The sequence below is a fragment of the Leuciscus leuciscus genome (assembly GCF_965113295.1).
Source record: "Leuciscus leuciscus genome assembly, chromosome: 5".
In the NCBI taxonomy this organism is placed as follows: domain Eukaryota; kingdom Metazoa; phylum Chordata; class Actinopteri; order Cypriniformes; family Leuciscidae; genus Leuciscus; species Leuciscus leuciscus.
The window spans coordinates 11490056-11509272 of record NC_138729.1 but is presented as its reverse complement, the minus strand read 5'-3'; the positions used below and the strand labels follow the sequence as shown (position 1 = coordinate 11509272).

The 19217-nt window shown below is 36.6% G+C and overlaps 1 protein-coding gene across 5 annotated transcripts in view; it reads right to left on the bottom strand.

The window, feature by feature from the left end:
- fer (fer (fps/fes related) tyrosine kinase) overlaps window positions 1–19217 on the bottom strand; it is a 40526-nt gene that overhangs the window by 18028 nt on the left and 3281 nt on the right. For 2 of the 5 annotated variants that reach the window (XM_082171411.1, XM_082171407.1), the window contains 11 exons: window positions 14694–14980; window positions 14309–14482; window positions 14124–14223; window positions 10628–10811; window positions 6901–7038; window positions 6385–6504; window positions 6048–6170; window positions 4295–4484; window positions 1458–1553; window positions 1148–1351; window positions 837–959 (listed from right to left, as the gene is read on the bottom strand). In XM_082171411.1, the coding sequence (XP_082027537.1) occupies window positions 837–959; window positions 1148–1351; window positions 1458–1553; window positions 4295–4484; window positions 6048–6170; window positions 6385–6504; window positions 6901–7038; window positions 10628–10811; window positions 14124–14223; window positions 14309–14482; window positions 14694–14903 (1662 nt within the window). In that variant the 5' untranslated portion in view covers window positions 14904–14980. Of the gene's footprint in view, window positions 1–836; window positions 960–1147; window positions 1352–1457; window positions 1554–4294; window positions 4485–6047; window positions 6171–6384; window positions 6505–6900; window positions 7039–10627; window positions 10812–14123; window positions 14224–14308; window positions 14483–14693; window positions 14981–17641; window positions 17870–17900; window positions 19011–19217 lie in introns of those variants that run through there. The other 3 variants (XM_082171408.1, XM_082171410.1, XM_082171409.1) reach the window with 3 other exon arrangements.

Below are 19217 nucleotides of genomic sequence, written 5' to 3'. Positions count from 1 at the left end.
TTTATTTATTTTTTTTATTTGAAACAATAGACAGTCCAAAAGAGCAGCATTTATTTGAAATATAAATCACTTTTAACATTATAAATGTCTTTATTTCCCTTTTAATTGAACGTTTAATGCTAAATAAAAATACTAATATCGTTTAATAAAAAAAAACTCTTACTGGCCCCGAACTTTTAAACAGTAGTGTACATGCTTCATATGTAATTAAATTACAGTTTAATAAATCACACATGAACATATTACAATTTCGAATTTGTCCATTAAATGTGCAGTTCTACACAGTCTGAACACATCCCAGCATTCACAGGGGTGTGAGAGTGTTTCTTGCATGCTGCAGCAGAAACATCACCACTATTATGATTTCAGTCAACATGTTCGGATGGAGAGCTTTACCCCGTCATCAAAAACCCATCAGAGGAACAGCATGGCAGGTAATCATCCGACCTGACTGATACACACACATACACACACACACACACATACACTTCCCGGGGGGAATCCAGCCAGTGTGGACCACTATCAAGAAAGGAGTCTAAAGCGAAATTTTCTAAACCACTACAACCTTTTTTCATAGCCAAAGAGAAATCAAAGCACACACAGGACTTTACATCAGCAGGACAGGTTGATTTGAGAACTGCACTGCACGACATCAATTTAATATCAAATGTAGTTGCACACGTTAGGGGAAATGAGCAATGTACCCTCTGAATCTTTGTAATAAGGAACTTTATGGCTTCATATTGGAAATACAGTGATAGCCTCAGAAGTGGGACAGCAAATGACTACTGAGAACAGAACAGCTTGTTAAAATGAAAAGAGACACAATGTTTCACCTTTATGACGGGGTTCAAGAGCACGACCCCAGATTTCTTGGTGATGACTTGTTTAGTCGTGTAATGATGCTCTATGAGCTGTGGGATGGTGGGGAAGCCAGTGCCTTCAAATCTGTACTGATTCTGCAGACAAAAACAGGCAAATGAAATCAGACAGTTGAGTAAACTCAAAATAAAATAAAATAAATACTTGGTGTATTTTAAAATATTAGTAAATTAGTTTTTATGATTACTTCTTCACTTATTTAATCTGACACAAATTTGAAAAATGTATTCTTTAAATGAGACAACTTTTTTGATAATGTACTCACATCAGCAAACTGAATGATGAAATGTCTGCGCTGTCCGTCTGAAAACACAGACAGCACATATTCTCCAGGTTTGCCGTGGCTCTCGCGCACCAGGAAGTCTCCCTGCTGCTTCAGCAGCTCCTGGGCCTCCGTCCTGGGAATGGCACCATGATACCACTCCTGCTCACTCAGCGGTTTCTCACTAGTGGGTATCACATCGAAAAACTGAAGAGGGACAAAACCCAGGAGGTCAAGCAGAGAATATGACAGGTCAGGATAGAAATGAGGAAGTGTTGACGGAAAAAGCAGCAGACTCGGTTCTGAAACTTACTGATGAAGAGCCCAGTACAGACTTGGGCGAGCGGATGATTCCAGCGATGGAGTGTCTGAGGGTTTCAAACTTTGATACCTTGTCTTTGCTTTTATCCTGAAATAAAATGTACGTGTCCATGACTAAGTTGTAATGAAACGGTAAATCAAATACTTGTGCAAGTCTAGCAGAAAAAGTATTAAAACCGTTTTTTTGGACATGGTACAGTGATAAAACTATATCTTTATAGACCATTACTCACATTCCATAATAATAAAACATTGTACCATGTTAACCCCAACAGATTTTTACTGTAATATGGTACAGCCAAAGCACTATTTTGTAAGACAAAAATCATACACTTAGTGTTCAATATTTGGATGGATATATTTGAATACAAAAGTAAAAGAATTTAACAGACACATTTTTAGAAAAAGAAAAGAAATCTCATTTACAATCCCTGCAGTAAAAGTTTTAATTTTTAAAAGTCTTAATAAATCATACTGTGCAGGAATAATAAAAAAAGCAGCAATAAAACTGAGGACACACTGCCCTCTTCAGACAGCTTCAACACCAGCAGCATGTCAAATCAAACTATACCTTCATATTACACAACAAAATGCACTTATATCTTGAAATAAAATCACAGCACACAAAAAATATTGTGTTGGGGTGCGGCTGGGAACAATCGGTTTAAGAAGTCAAAATTATTGTTAGTAATAGCAATTGTTGTTGTATGTAATTGATATTCTCTGATCTGATGCATGTGTTAAATCAGGGTTTCTGCAGGTAGATTTAAAACATTTAAAGACCAAGTGAAGAAAATGTCAGGAATAAAGTGTTTAGGGAACACAACATGTCAATATGTAAATGGAAATGTCTAGGGGAGAAACACAATAGCAACACTAAAAAATGCATATACTGCAAAATAGTTTTGCTTGATGTTCTCAGTACTTTTATATTGTTTCATCCTGTTACTAGATGTTCTGCTCCTTGTGTTTTTTGGTTCTTTTGTTAACAAAAATGATTACTGCAATCAGATCCTAACCTCCAGCATTACAAAAAGTCTTGTTTTCTATGAAACAGATCAAAATGAAGCGAGTTTCTGATTTAACAAGAACAAATATCTGCCAACGGGGTCAGAAAACTCCTCTTAATTCAAAGAGAAAACAAGTTTTCTTTCCTCATTGACAGATATTTGATTTTGTTTCAAGTGTAAACTCACTTAATTTTGTTCAATTTCTCAGAAAAACAGACTTCATATCTTCATTTTGCATCTCAGGTAAATGTAGATAGTTGTATTGGAACATTTAGAATTGGAAAACAAGACAAAAATACAGATGAAGATATCATTTTTTTTGCATGCAACATTTAATGCCATGACTTTAGGAATTTAAGACTTTCTGCTCTGATTTAAGACCTTTTTAGGCCTTAATTTGTGGAAGGGCAGTTAAAGAAAATCTTGTTTTTAATGTTGTTTATATGTCTATGTGGTGTTTTTAATATGTTTTCAGACAAACCATGTAAAAATTCATAACTCAACACCATAGCTGAGTATTTTCTCCTTAAAAGTCCAGTGAAACAAAGACAGTATCAAAAATGTGGTTTGAAATCGTCACAAACTAGTAACCAACGTGCCAGCGGGCTTTAGCATATCATTAACTACTCACTGAAGCAGGGGAGTCTCAAGAGAAGCCATACCGGTATATTTTTCTGTTGATATGAAAAATTGTGTACATTTAGCAATATAGTGGATGAATTGTGTATATGATGTATATTATATGTCATGATGAACTATATGTCTTTCTATGATGTTCAAAGCGTTTCTAATTCTACAGATACTGATTTTTAAAAGGCAGACTGAGATGGCGAACGGGAACATGGTTTGTGTAACATTAGCAACACATTATTAAAGATTAAAGATAACATTAGCTGTTTGATAACGTAGTCAAGCAAAAGGCTAATCATATGAATTACCGTAATGTGTCTGACGTAAAGAGCGATACCATTGTGCAGCGTTTACTACAGTAACTTGAGTAAAAGTTGACCGAGTGGATCTCTGACGGCGGGGCTAATTTGCATATTCATTGATCCGTGTATACTAAATTAAGCAAGTGTGTAGAGTTACATTCAAGCTATTTTAAGGCATGAATTTATTTATTTTTTCACAGAAAAAAAAAAAATTCAAATATGTCATTTTGGTGATCAAAGATGAGTGTGTGTGAGTGTGTGTGTGTGTGTGTGTGTGTGTGTGTGTGTGTGTGTGTGTGTGTGTGTGTGTGTGTGTGTGTGTGTGTGTGTGTGTGTGTGTGTGTGTGTGTGTGTGTGTGTGTGTGTGTGTGTGTGTGTGGGTGATATACATTTCCTCATTGTTTTGTTCATATGACCAGGAAAAAAAACTGTTGTAAAAAAACAGTTGTTACTTTGTCATTTACCACTGGGACTTTTCCCCAACAATTTTTGCCATGGCCAATTTTGTCCTGAGAACTTTATGAAAGTCTGAAGCATAAAGGTTACCTCCAGACCAGGAAGTCATTATTTATAACTAGTAATGACCCCTTCAACTTTTAGGTTTATACATTGCAAAGCCGCTGTGCAAGCAGCTTTAACCTCAACCATTCTGCAACTGAAATGAATTTACAGTCACAAAAAACTCGTCTTCCATTGGGAGGATGTGGCTCATATGAGCATGAGTTTGGACACACGTCAAAAATCCACCAGAAATAGTACATCATCTGGGCACCTCTTGCATACCCTTTTTAATGTGCTCTAATTTGAGAGGCACAAATTATAATCTCTGTACTCTTTAATAAGGAGATAGTGTGCGAATTGGGACGCAGCTCCAAGCGATGCCTTACCATTGAGTTGACGGAGCGGGCGTCCTCTTCGTAATTGACGACAGGCGGTGGTTCTTTGCCCTCGTTCTCCTGCATCTTCTGCTCCAGTAGTTCTCTCTGTGCCGTGAGTTTGGCCTCCGAGCAGCGCAGCAGCTGGACCGTCTGTCTCAACTCCTCCAGAGACTGCTTCTGACAGAGTAACAACACCACACTGAAAAGAGAGAGAGAGAGAGAGATCACAGTGTTCAATCCACAATGAATGCATCTTTTTAATCTCTTTTTAAGGATTTTTTCTGGATGTTATGTCAGAGGCAGACGCACTGTCAAGTTCATTTCTGTAATCAATTTTACTACAAAACCTTCAAAATGTTACCAAATTGCAAGCACTGAAACTACACAACATAGCAAAGACATGTTTAATCCTATAAAGCTTACTGTATAATTTTTCATATGCAAATTTAAAAGGCCAATTTTTGCATACAATCTTCTACATGCCTTCTGTCATCTGACTGATATTTTCATAGTTTTTAGCAAGTAAAAGATCTTTTAGTATAATTCTAAAAATGGCACGTGTCTTTTTTTGTAAAATGTTTCCCAATTTTTTTTTATTTTATAAAATAAACGTAAGAATACTTTTTATATTGTTAGTTATATTTCAAGATGAACAATACATAATGGACCGAAGAAACTTGATTATCCATTTTTGTTTTTATTTTTTAGAAAACTCATAAACATGAGTATCAAATATGATACATCAAGCTTTTAAAGAACATGTATCTGTACTCAATCATCATTGGATTGCACTGCATTCTCTTTGATTACTTTTCAAATGATCAGAATTTCATCAAAAACTGCACCAAAGATTTTGTCCAAAGGTTCAATAAACTGTTCCACAAAAAAAAAAAATCTTTTCTGACTATTATTACATATCAGGCTATACAGGGTTAATAAATGAATGCAACTAATTAGCAAAGTAAATTTTTTTAACCGTTAAGCCATTTATTAAATTTGACAAGTCCCGTTTCACATGCAGACTTACTACAAACTTGATTGTCATGAATTTTAAAGTCAAAGTCATGAAAGTTAAATTGTACGTAAGATTTTACGTTAACATATGTATGATTAAATATAAATATAAATGATTGCAGACATCAGCATTGAGTTCAGCTGGCTGAATTGGCATTAAGTAGTTCAGGTGTAGAGCTCAGCAGCAGTGCGTCTCATTTCAGTTTGCAGAGGTGATTATATCAGCATATCTTGTACTGGATTACCCAGCAGACCTTAAAGAATGTGCTGAAGCTGGACAAATCCTCATCCATCCAGTTCACTGAGCTCCATCAGTCCGAGCCCTTTCATCTTCACAGAGGTGCTGAGGTCAACACAGAGCGCTCTGCCCAGCCTAATGAATCTCTATGGAAACACTTGAGTTCTCCACACTTCACTACTGCATCCATTGTTATAGCTGACATGAAGAGAATGACCATGAATGGACATTCATTCAAATAATGGATTCAGTGGGGGAAAAAACCTGCTGCTTCATACTGTATAACTCCTGAATTAAAAGTCACAACTAGTGTAAACTAACATGGACATTGACAAAGAAAAATATGATTTCAGTTTCTGAATTTCTATCTTGATTTTTTAGCATTGCTTTTTAAATATAATTATCTTGTGGCCTCCTTGGAAGTTTGCCTGGTTGAGAACCACAGGTCTAAGAGACGACATCCCGAGCTCATATCATTTTTGTGGTAGTTAAGTACTTAATTTTTCTTACTCAGATTTCTTCTCATAGGTTTTGGTAGATTCCTCTATTTTGTTCTCCAGGTCCAGCATGAGTTCCTCTTTGCTGCGCAGACTTTGCTGGGTCACGAGCAGCTCCTCTGAGGTTGACTTCAGCCTGAGATCAGTCAAACACACACCTTTACCATTTTAACTGCCGTATCATGTCTACCACTCATGACTGATAGCATAAAAAATAGCCATTGTTACAGAACATAGAGACTGTGGAAATAGCTCAAACTCATCAATGTTCAACTAACCCTACCAAGAAATTATGCAAATTTGTATTCATATGTGATCTATCTTACGTGACTGAGAATTTAGCAACTCACATGGCTTGTAAACTGTCTGCCGTCAAATTATTCCACAGAATCTCATTTGCTTGAAGATTCTCTGTTTCGTCTAACAGCGTTGCATCAAATTCTACATTTGGTTCTTTGTCTTCTGGTGATCTGTTGAAAAAGAAATTGAGGTGATGTCAGAGTTATTGGACACATTTCTGACAAAAATTTTTTTTGAAAATATATAGTCTATTATTTACAATATTATTAATTAAAAAATACAAAGTACATATTAAATGCTTAGTTGTTTTTAACAGTTTTAATAAAATTATTGATAGCTCTTGACAATAATTATTCTCATAGTTCATAAACAAACAAACAATGAGTAATATATTTGTTACAGTATTTGTTATTGTAGTTTTATTAATGTATTAATCAATTATTATTTAAAAAATGATTAATGTAACTAATGTTAACAAATGGAACCTTATTGTAAAGTGTTAACAAATTATTCACTCCTTTAAAACATTGTAATCAATTAGATTTTTTTCCCTGCAAGTGCCTTACTTATAAACTTCGATGAAGTTGTCATACTCTGACAGTGGATCGATTTGGTCGATGGAAGTGTGTATTTCTTTGTGGACCTTCACTATTTCATCTGTTAACAGGCTGGTGATTTCACTGTACTCCTCCAGAATCCCCTTACTAGAATATTAAAAAAATAAACAGTAAAAATGAAAATCATTGTTTGAACATTTATGAATGTGCCATTTCATTAAGATCTTGAGCATATTAAAGCCATACTTAAATTCATACCTGAACGAAATTTCTTTCTTCTGCTGAACACAAAATAAGATATTTTGAAGAATGTCTGTAACCAAACTTGATGGACCCCATTGACTTCCATTGTATTCATTTCCGATCTATGGAAGTCATTAGGGCCCATCAACAGTCCGGTTACCCGTATTCTTCAAAATATCTTCTTTTGTGTTCAGCAGAAGACAGAAATTCATACAGGTTTGAAACAACTTGAGGGCAAGTAAATGATGCAATGATCTCTAATCCCTTTGAGGTTAGAGATTTGAACAAATCTATTACATTTCTGATTAGGTAAACTAAAATCTACTATTTATGATGTTTAAAATGAACTAACAGTTACACTAGTCAGTGGTTCTGAACATAAAACTTTTTCCCTGGCTTGTTTGACCCACACTGAATGGTCATATATAAATCAGTGGTGCTTTCTAAATCAATCCCAGAAGGCTCTTGCAATTGTTTCCTTCATGTGGATTAACTTCCACATCAGATTACTGCAAACTCTGTGATTAAAAAACAGCTTAGGAAAGGAAAAAACCCAAAGAGACTTCTGTTCTCTGCTAATCCTCTGACAGCTATGAGATATTGGATTGAGGCTACAGCATGCAGTAATGGTTCTGGTGGAGCTGAACTGGTTGCGCAAGGTCTATAACAAAAGATTTAAATACACGTGGCAGTCTAAGCATTCACAACAACCAGACACAGTACAGTGGGAGGACTGCACTGCCCTCCACAGTTGAACGGGTAGCGATATTCTCACTTCAATGCTGAAAATGTAATTTATCAATTTATAATTTAGCAAATCATTTATAATGTTACCAATAATCTCCATAAAAAAAAAGCCGTTCTTTTAATCTTTCAATTCATCAAAGAATCCTGAAAAATGCGCATCAGTTTCCACAAATCAGGCATCAGAACGTTTTTTAACATTGATAATAATAAGAAATCTTTCTTGACCTCTAAAACAGCATATTAGAATGATTTATGAAGGATCATGTGACTCTGAAGACTGGAGTATTAAGTAGCAATTCAGCTTTGTCATCACAGGAATAAATTACATTTTTAAATATAATAAAATAGAAAACAATATTACTGTTTTTACTGTTTTCTGATCAAATAAATCAAGCATTGGTAAGCAGAAGAGACTTTCAAAAAGATTTTTTAAAAATAGGGGTGTAACAATATCTTCATGTCACAATATATCACAATACAAAAATGCATCAATATGTATCATGGATAATGACATAATGTATTGTGTGTATAATTCATCCAGTTTCTGTGTGAGAAAAAAATTCAAGTTTACAGAGTTTTAGTGTCAGAACTACATTAAACTACTATATATAATGTTGAATCATGTATAATAATGCAATGGGGGAATATTTGTGGGTCCTGATAATGCCATATGTCATTAATTTAAATATATCTAGCCAGTGACACCCCTATTAAAAAGTCTTACCGACTCCAAACTTTTTAATTGTGTTGTAAATTATATAGTTTTTTAACTGTGCATCTTCAAATACACACTGCCATATGAACAACTGTTAAGTAATTACACTGTTTCACAAACCTTAGCTAGACACAATTTTCTTCAGTTCTAGATGGAAATTACTAAAATTTAAGTTTCTTCCTTCACCTAGAAAAGTAGTTCTACCTCAAAAGGACCATTTAGACAAACTCACAGTTCAGAGACAATATAAGGTGCTTTGGAGTTTTACTTTTGAATCCTCTGGTATTTATAGGCTTACATTTTAAGAAGCATTATTAGGGGCCAAGCACCGAAGGTGTGAAGGCACTTATTGTAATCGTTAGTAGTGTTCTTCTGTCCCTCTATGGCAGCCCATAGAATCATGGTAAAAGTTGTGAAATTTGGCACACAGATAGAGGACAGTTTGAACATTAACCACAGTGATTTTGGAGTCCTATAACTCAATCCCTCTAGCGCCACCAACTGTCCAAAGTTGCACACGTTTACGCTAATAACTTTTGAACCGTCATGGCTAGAAACAAAAAAACATGGGAAAAAACACAGTTCTCAGAATAACTTGCAAATAAATTCTACAAAGATCACGCAAAAGTAGATGTGAGGCTATATCTCTGAAACGCTTAACTGTAGTCAGACCAAACTTGAGCTGAATCCGAAATCATCCCCTTAAACCTTCAACTCAATAATGTCCACAACAAATGGCCCACAACAAATCAAAACACCACAACAAATGGCTGTCCCCTCAAATTTTGAGGGGACAGCCATTTGTTGTGGTGTCTGAAACCATAGTGGACGATATTGAGTGTACTCATAGGGGGCGATTTCGGAATCAGCCTTGGTGTGTGTTATGACAACCATGACCTGAGGATATCCGCACATTTTGGCACAGTGCCACCTAGTCGTTAGGAGATATGAAAAATTGCTATTTTTGCTTACAACTTCTGAACAATCTGGCCAAAAATCACAAGACTGGTCCCTTTAGATTCGGAGCGGCATACCAAGCTGAAAGATACCCAATTTTCCCATGTCGGCTATTTTGAATTTTGTTGTGAAATGTTATATTTTACTAACTCATTGGCATATCGTTTCAAAACTCACTATTTGTCTTAGACACAATGCCCTGGAGGTACTCAAAAAGTTTCAGGGCAGTGTCATCTTGTGGTAAAAAGTTATAATGAAATGTATTATGACATAAAAAAACACTAATAGCTTTTGATTAGTTTAGCCTATTGTCATGAGACTGGTCTTGATAGATCCCTTGGACCATTATGTTTTCCACTTTTTCTAATTGTTCCTAGACTGTTGATCCAATTTTCAACAAATTCGACTATGCTGGCAAAAAGTTATGGATTTCATATCAATAGGCAAAACCATTTTCGTTTACCACCAACAAATTTGATGGCATGAAGCCAAACTGCATCTGAGCCAGATCAAATTGGTGTCGGCACCACCTTTTGGTCAAACGTAATAAGCAATAAACAGAGCAATTACAAGAGGGTCCTTGCACCATGTGTATTCGGGCCCTAATTATGTCATATAGAAAATGATTAAATTTATGGATTTTCAACCATTTTGCTTAAAATTGTCTCTAAATGCCTTTTAATCATTTATTCAGTTGGTCTGATGCCCGCTGTCATGTTTGCTCATCAATCTGCCTCTATATTGCTTGGCCCCTTATATGCTGCATGCAGCTATATTGTTTCCATTGTTTGTTTCCATTCCATTGCAAAACTGATGGACAGGCTAAAATGATTGTCTGTGTGGTAATCAACATGTAGCATGTACTGTAGACATGTAAATGTATGCATTTAGCAGATGTTTTTATCCAAATCGACTTGCATTGCATTGAGGGGATATATTTGATCAGTTTGTTCATTCTCTGGGAATTGAACCCATGACCTGGTCCTTGTAATTGCTAGCACCATGCTCAACTGTTTGAGCTAGAGGAATGCCTAGAGAATGAAATAAACCAGAAGTGTAATCTGGTCCACTCACAGTGCATTGATCATCTCCTCCTGCATCTTCTGCAGGGAGTCCAGCAGCAGAGGCAGTGCAGTCTCATGGTGGTGCTCCTGATGTAGCTGCGCGCTTTTCACTGCCAGCACATACTGGTTGTGCAGGTTATGCAGCTTCATGGTGGCTTTGTCATAGCGTTCACGGGCTTTCTCTGTCTCTTTGCCTGCAGGGAAGATGAAAGCAATTGTGGCGGTGAGATGAAAGTCAAAGGAGAACTCCTCTGAAGGCTAATGTTGTGTTGTGTAAGCCTTTGAAAACTGCAGATTTGTTATATGAGCAGCTGTAAGTAGTGGTCAACCGATACTGGTATTTACTGTTTGTTTATACTAAGATCCATTTTTTGTAAACTCTTCACATTGTTCTCCTATCCAACATTAATTTTCTTCAATGCATTTTTTTCTAGTTATGTCAAACCACTTTAACCACTGCAAGGTCAATCTTTGTCGTCAAGCTCTAAAATTATGTTGGGTAGACATTATTTTTGGGAAAAAAACTGTAATCACAAAGGACTACTACAGTCTAGTAAATTAATTGTTGTAAAAATGTAAACCCTGAATAACATTCAGATATTGAATCTTCAGTAATTATAGAATTTAATTATTCAAAATATATATATATATTTTTTTATTATTATTATTTTCATTTATTGCCAGTCATAGTTTCCGTAAATAAAGTTTAAAAAAATGACAATTTCAGCAGAAGTACCAGATATATATTGGGTAATCATTAAATATTGTACAGAAGAAAGTCTTTGGACCGACATGAAGGCGAGTAACTGGAGACCAAAATTAGACAGACAAACCTACATTGCACATCACAGTAATAGTTCTCCGTTCATCAGACAAACCTGATAAATTACTCAAGATTCAGTAAGGGAGTTATTGGAGAATAACTGAGTGAGGGAGTCTGAGGAACTTGAGCACTTATATATTGTATTAAAATGGCTATGAATTCCACAAGCATGTGTAGAACTTTTGATTAGCCGATGGGACACTGTTACGTTATGTGTATTTTTCCTTGTGTCTTTATAATATCTGTGTATGCTTTTTGATGTTTGCTTTGAATTTCAGATCATCGCTGATTTGCTAACAGTGGTGCCGCCTGCCAGCGCTAATTGGATGATCAACTGGCGGTCCTTTTAAAAACTCCTCTACCGCTTGACAGAGGGAACTGGCGCGGCTTCGGTTCGGTCGCAATGCCACAGACTTCCTGCCAGCCACCAGATCAAAATACTCTTTTCGTGTTTCTTTTGGTTGTGTGTTTTATTTAGAATGTGGTAATGTAGGAGAGACCTGGGGCCTCATTTATAAAACTTTGCGTAGGATTTGCGGCAGAAGTGGCGTACGGATGAAACATAGGATGTGCGTACGCACAGAAATATTCGGATTTATAAAACCGTGCGCACGCACATCCTACGCAGTTTTCCCTTAATAAATCACAATCAATTCTAAATGTAGCGCAGCTTTTGCGGCTTCATGTCACGCCCATAGTTGCCCATAAATAGTCTGTGAAACGCCCACAAGTTAATATTCATCGATTGCGAAATCATGGCAAACACAGAGAGGAAAACCAAGAAACGTAACTTTCATTACGTCATTACGCATTGTAATGGCATCATGGCATTTTATTACCATCCATTTGATTGCATCTGACAAGCTACAGATGTGTTATGAGGATGAATTGCATAACATGTCAATATTATTGCAGAACATATTTCACTTTTCTTTTTGCAAATATGTGTTCATTTGCATTTCTGTTGTAATCTTTGTTTGATTTTGTTTGTTTTACACTGCAGATCGATCAAACGGGTATTCGTGTAGGCTGTTAATTGTAAGACTTGCTTTGTGAAGTCTTCATGTTATTTATGAGAGGCAGTATTGCCAGTTCTTTTACACAACGGTCTACAGTTTAACACACTTTGACGTGTTTCTTCCCTCTGCCGACGGTGTCGCCATTTCTCATTTCACCCGTTTTTGTGCGTACGCCTGGGTCAGAGCTTGCGTGAAGGACCGCACATTTTCCCGTCAAGTTTGCTTTTTATAAATACCAATTATTGCGTAGAGAGCGGCGTACGCCTTCTTTTGTGCGTACGCAACGTTTATAAATGAGGCCCCTGCTCTTTTGTTTGGAACTTATTTATTCTATGTTTTTGATGAGCGTAGTTAGGTAAGCTTTATTGTAGTTCATTTTCTTTTCTTTGTGTTAGGTTAATTACGTTACTGTTAAATTTTGTTAGATTGGGTTGTTTGTTATTTTTGGCCTTGGGTCTCTCTGACGAGAATACCACTCTATGAATTTATTTCTCTATTCATTTTTGTTAATGAATTCTACTTTATTGTTATATAATTTTCGTTTGGGCCATGGGTCCTTCTAACGAATCCTAACTGATTTATTGTTATTTACTTTTGTGATTCACAATAAATTTATATCATAATTTACTGTATTCGCCTTCTTTGGTATTCGCCATTCGGTTCTTTTGATCTGACGGCCTGGTGGAAGCCTGTCGTACCTTTTTCTTTCATTTATTGTGTCTTACCCCTAGCGGACGTAATAGACACACTTACAACATACAAATGTAAAGTTGCAAGTAATGTTTTTTACAGAGCTTTATTTACACATTTGAATTTTCAATAACTTTCCATTACACTGTTCCTTGATTATAAAGCAATCTGCAGTCAAATGCTCCAAACAAACATATAATCACTCCGTCTCAATCTTGGGCTTCATTAAAAGTAAACCATTCACTTGTTCCTGATGCTGGGATCCATCTCGCAAACGAGCTGTTTAAACAGGACGTGTCAAAGCCAACGTTCTTTTGCTCTTCCATTTGTCCTCTTGTCAGTAGATTCAAGCGTGTGGAGTATGTCAGAAATTGAATGGGCATCTATATGCTGTATCCAGAGTAGACAGTGTTAGTGATTATAATGGGTTCTCATTTGCTTTTGAAGAGACAGGTGTCGGCCGTTAAGCGACTGTACGCCAGTGGGCGGGGCCTATGGTGTGATGTATAACGATTCCTCTTGCTCAAGAGGCAGTCATTTGTAGATGTATTCACATCTTGCGTGCTACATCAGATCCCACCACATCCAAAAGAGAAATTTTTGGAGCTTGGTAACATAAATGTTTATAATGAGGATGATGCATTGAGATATGAAACTTGCAGGATGTTTTAATGGTACAAAGACCTCTTGCATGTCAAAAGATCAAGGAAAATTGGATTTCTCACGTCATGACCCATTTGAGGGCACTGAGCTTTGGCATTTATCAGACTTGGGACAGTCTAACACATTTACTGTCGTGTGTATGCACTCTCAAATGGCCAAGACTGCAAGTGTGGGTATTGGGACAGGCCCTGATTTAAACTGTTCATGCACTTGACAGACTCATTAAAACAGGTTCATAAGAGTCATTATGGTGTGAATTGGACATAATCGGTTTATTATTTGAGAGAACAGAGAATAAACAAACACCTTACCTTTTACAATGGCCTCCTTATATTTGTCTCTTGCTAAAACAGCATCCTTAGTTAACTGCCTGTAGGTGCATTTCAACTTCTCAAGATCACATTTGGTTACCTGTGGGGGACAGAAGCCATGTCAAAACTGATCCATCAAACTGATGCTCCCTGAAACGGCAGTGGTGATCTATACAAAGGCTCACCTTGTTCATTTCAGACTCGATCTGCTGGTGGAGGCTTTGGTAACTCTTCTTCACCTGCTGCTTGTCTTTGATCATCATGGTGAGGCGGTGGAGAGGCCCCGAGTTTAGCTCCTCAGCGTGACACTTCATAATCTTGCTCAACTGCTCTGTCTGCTGCACCATATGAGTCCATGACTGATAACAACAACCCAACCACATGATGATGCAAAGCGATAGAATAAGAAAGTGTGTGTGTGGGTGAATAAATGTGAGAAACAAACAAAGAGATAAAGAGATTGAGATGACAAGACAAAAAGCAGAGAGAGAATGTTGCAGGTACTGAGCATAGAAAAATCATAAGCATCAGCTACCCATAATGCAGCGGAAAGGACCAGAAGGCCGTTACCTTGGAGACACTGCTGACATAGTTGATCTGAGTAGAGTTGTCATGCTTGTCCACCTGTTGGCTGATGTTGAGCAGGAGCGATGCATATTCCTTGTCGCTCTTCACCCGTAAGGTCATGAAGCGCTTCACCGTCTCCAGCAGCTTCAGCTCCCAGTCCTGCAGCTTCATCAGACCCTCGTGGGAGTTGCGCAGGTCCTGGCCAAACCCCATCTTACTCGCAAGGCACGCTGTCTCTCTCTCTCACTCAATGAGGTGTGCCGCTCAGGTCTGCATTGTCACTGCTGCTGCTGAGAGAGGGTATTGGTAGATATAATGACTGGTTAGTTGAAGGGCATGAACACATGTGCCAAGTTGTACTCTTTGTATTCATGCTTGTTTCAAATGGTTTTGATAAACTTTTATACCATTTTTAATAAAAGTTTAAATGTAATGATGCTAAAACATAATGTGACAAGCAGGGCGGGGGCCGAGAGCCGGGGGAATGGAGCGAGGACAGTGGCACAATTGCTAAACAATTGCTTTTGTTGTTGGTTTATTTTGTGATTAAAGTTGAGTTGAACGTTTAACAAATTCCCCCTCCTTCTTCCCTGAACCTTTAACATTGTTACAGAGGCTTGTAACCATCAAGCAAAAAGTAATAGCATATTTTTTCTTAAATGATGAATACATGTGCATCAAAAACAGTTTAAAATGTATTTTTCAAAGTGAAAAGTTTTTATACATGATGAATGATTGATTAATTCATAAGTATCATTACAATTTTGGAGAGTCACACCACATTATATTTTAAGTGAACCTAGCAGGGGTCCTCTCTATAATATACTTTCCTGTTTTCATTCTGCATGTTGGTCACACCACATGACTTTGATATGGCAGACATTTTGTGCCAAAATAAATAAATAAATACATTTATTATAATAAATAAATACAAATGATAATGCCAAACTTCTTAAATAAACATAATTATAATATTTATATAATAAATATAATTATTATAGTAAAAAAATTAATTGGTAACGCAATAATGCTTTTTCAAATAAATAAATAAATAAATAAATAAAGCAAGCCAAACAACTTTTCTTCTCTTTTCAAAAGAGGCTTTTATCCATAAGGATTTTTTTTATCAAATATATTTACATGATATATTATATATCTGGGTCAATTACATTACTCTCACATTTGTTCAGATGTATTAATTTATTCATAAATAGGCCTACATTAAAATGCTTTTCATGTAAAAAAAAAAAAAAAAAAAAAAAATTGTTGGGGTGAAACAACTGTTACGCAAGTGAGACTGGAATTACTGATGACAGTTCAGAAGCGGTTCTTTCTTTTGAGAGACAATAACTTTATTTGTTGTGCACTTTGATCTTTAAAACTTTGCAGACATTTTACATTCACAAACAACAGCTATATAACACACTGAATTAAAGGTAATATCCGAAAAAGCACAATAGGGGCACTTTAAAGGGGAAATTCACCACTGATAAAATAGGCTTTCAATGAAACGTGGCTACCAATGCAGTAGAAAGGCAAAAAATCTTGCTACCTGACTCAAGAAAAAAGGCTGTCGTCTTCCTTTTGCCAAATAGGTAGAAAAACAACACCCATAATGCACCTGGCATGTTGCTGTCCAAGGCCACTCCCAGTCTGCTCCTACTGATAGGCTTGAAATATATCGCCTTCAAATACCACCTTACTTGACTAGGAAATACTCCTTACCAAGCTTTTAGTCACAATGGTGTCAACTTGTATTGTTCCCGGGTACACGAATTTAAAGAGTAAACGTTTATCTGGAAAGCGTTTACTTTTGGTTTCCAGTGAAGGATCCAGTTCGTTGTAGGCAGTGGCTAAAGGAAGAATCGTAAATGGGAGAACACTATGACTAACTCTACTGTGACTAATCATCTTTCATTCACTCTAAATCTTTGCATGCCAATAAAGAGACATTACAAGCAAGTTCAATATCTTATTATCGAGAGAAGGTGAGACTGATTTCTGGCAGATAAAATGGTAACGCTTTACAATAATCTTTCAGTAATTTGTGAAATACAACCGAGTGAAAGATTATAAAAAAAAAATAAAAAATTGTGACTTGGTTTTATGCATCGGTTGTTCACTGGATTTTGAGATATGGATGTTGTTGCACTAAAAAGTAGATGCAGATGAGCGTGAGCTTGTGGGGGCGGGGTTTAAATGGACTAAATGATTGGAGAAGACCATGTGTCACCAGAGAGAAGTCTGACGGTTTCACTGGAAGGTCCAGTTATAGGCAGTGGCTAAAGGCTGCAAAGAATCATAAATATGGAGAGAATGCAGAGAAAATTCGGAAAAACCTCCACGTTCGTAGTTGCCATTTCAAACTGGATGACTACAAACATAGTGTTTTAGGAATGGGGAGCACCTTCTGCCCAACCCCCCAAAGCAAAATGCCATTGCATGCCAGTAAGAAGGGTGTTGCCATAGTATTTTTACCAAAATGCTGTTTAAAGAGTAGACAAAGAAAGTGCAATACAATTTTCTGTGATAAACCTACTCATAAAATAACAGTTTTTTAATAACCCTCTGTCGATCAGACTGTCTCTGGGCAGGAATACATAAAATGTGGAAATACAATCTGTAGTTTTCACAAAAGCCCTAGAGCTAAAAAAAACACGTTTGGCTTTCGTGGAAACTACAGATTGCCCTTCCACAGTGCGTCGGAAGTTTGTCAGTCAAGGTAACACATAGAAAGAGTATACATTGTTAATTTACATACCGACATTATAACTACCAATAATACAAAGCAGGTTAAAATTTGGCGAACTTACACTTTGCTTAATGGGAAGTTTTACTCTATAGAAGCAACCAAATGAACACAAGATGTAGGCTAAGAGGATATTTCTGTTAAACACATAAACCACAAGTGATTTTATTTTATTTTATTTTTTAAGAAATTTCTATTTTACCTAATAGTCCACTTCCATTGCCTCCCAAGTAGAAAACCACAGACAGCTTTTTACCAAACAATAGTAGTTATCCAGTGAGAAAAACAGATTTGTCTGGAAAAAAAATATAGGCTATGCAGAAGACCTAGACGACTGATGTGTCACACTCAGGACGTGTTCCTCCAAGAATCACACCAAAAACATGATCTGTTTACACCTAAAAGCCATGACCAGTCTTAAATAACCACGTAAAACAAAAAGCTTCACAAAGAATTCTTACCTTGTTATCAGCACGTCTCCATTTCGCTAAATAACCTCACCCAACCAGTGCGTGCAAGAGAAACCGAGGAATGTGGCTTCAACCAGTGAACATTCATTCCGGGTTTCATAATACAGGTTAATTGAAAGAGAATGTAGTTTATCAATTGCAAATCAAGCGAAACCAGACTTCCTGTATGACAACCGTCTAAAACCCACATGAGAGGCCAGTCAAGAACTCAGCCAGATCTACTAAAAGTCAATGACTGTTGAAACGAAAGTAAAGACAGTAACACAACACCACATTTTACACCTCTCAGGGTCCTTCTTAGCAACTAAAATAAGTATGAGAACAACTTCAGCTATTTGTGCCTTGAGGCTACTGTGACAACATGCCACAATTAATGACACTGAGACATAACAGTACTGAACTGTGTGCTACAATTAAATCAAAATGCTTCTAATATCAAAAATGGTGACCGTGTTGGACTGGTTTACCGTCGGGGACTAAAGCAGAAGGTTGTTTAATTACTCAGATTAGTAATGTAGTTTAATTCTTCACAAAGCCCTTAATAACCTCCTTATCTAAGAGTACAAACCTTCTGCTCCCCTTCTTCCACCAAAGGGAATAGCCTAACACTGGGTCACATTTAGCTTATAGAACCACCGATTCATTAAGAAGCTTACAGGAAGGCAGTTTCTTTTGAGGATGTTTGCCACTAAAAGTGATGAAGACAATTGAGTTGTATTGAAAGACTTACGGAAATCATAAAATTGTTTTTATTAAATGAGGCATACTCTTTGTCATGAGATATCTTCGTTTGTGAGGGTTAAAAGTAGTGTTCTGGCAATATACTTTTAAAATTACATTATTGCCATCATAAAAAGTGAGCAAGTTAAACTTGATTGGGATATTTTTTATTCTGCTTTACTACCAAAGTTCACAGTAAACGTAGTTTGTTTAAATAGTCAACCATTAGACTATAGGTGGGGGCTAAGTTATAAGCCACAAGTAGAGACCAAAGCACTTGCAAAGCAGACAATGTTAATTGAATGTGACTTCCTGTGAAGTGTGGTTTCCTGTGAAGATTACTATTCTCATAAAATGACAACTTGCGACGTATATATTATGTACTAAGAAATTTCATGCTTAGGGCTGGCAAAAATAATGTGTTAGTTTCGGCAATTAATATTTTCTCTTTAACATAAAAAATACTTAACGCAATTAATGCAGCATCCATTTTTTCCCCCTTCCTGAAGTAGCTATGCTAATGTCTACCAAATAGGTAGGAAAACTTATAATGCCCTAGGAATGTTGCCATCCTAGGCCACTTCCACC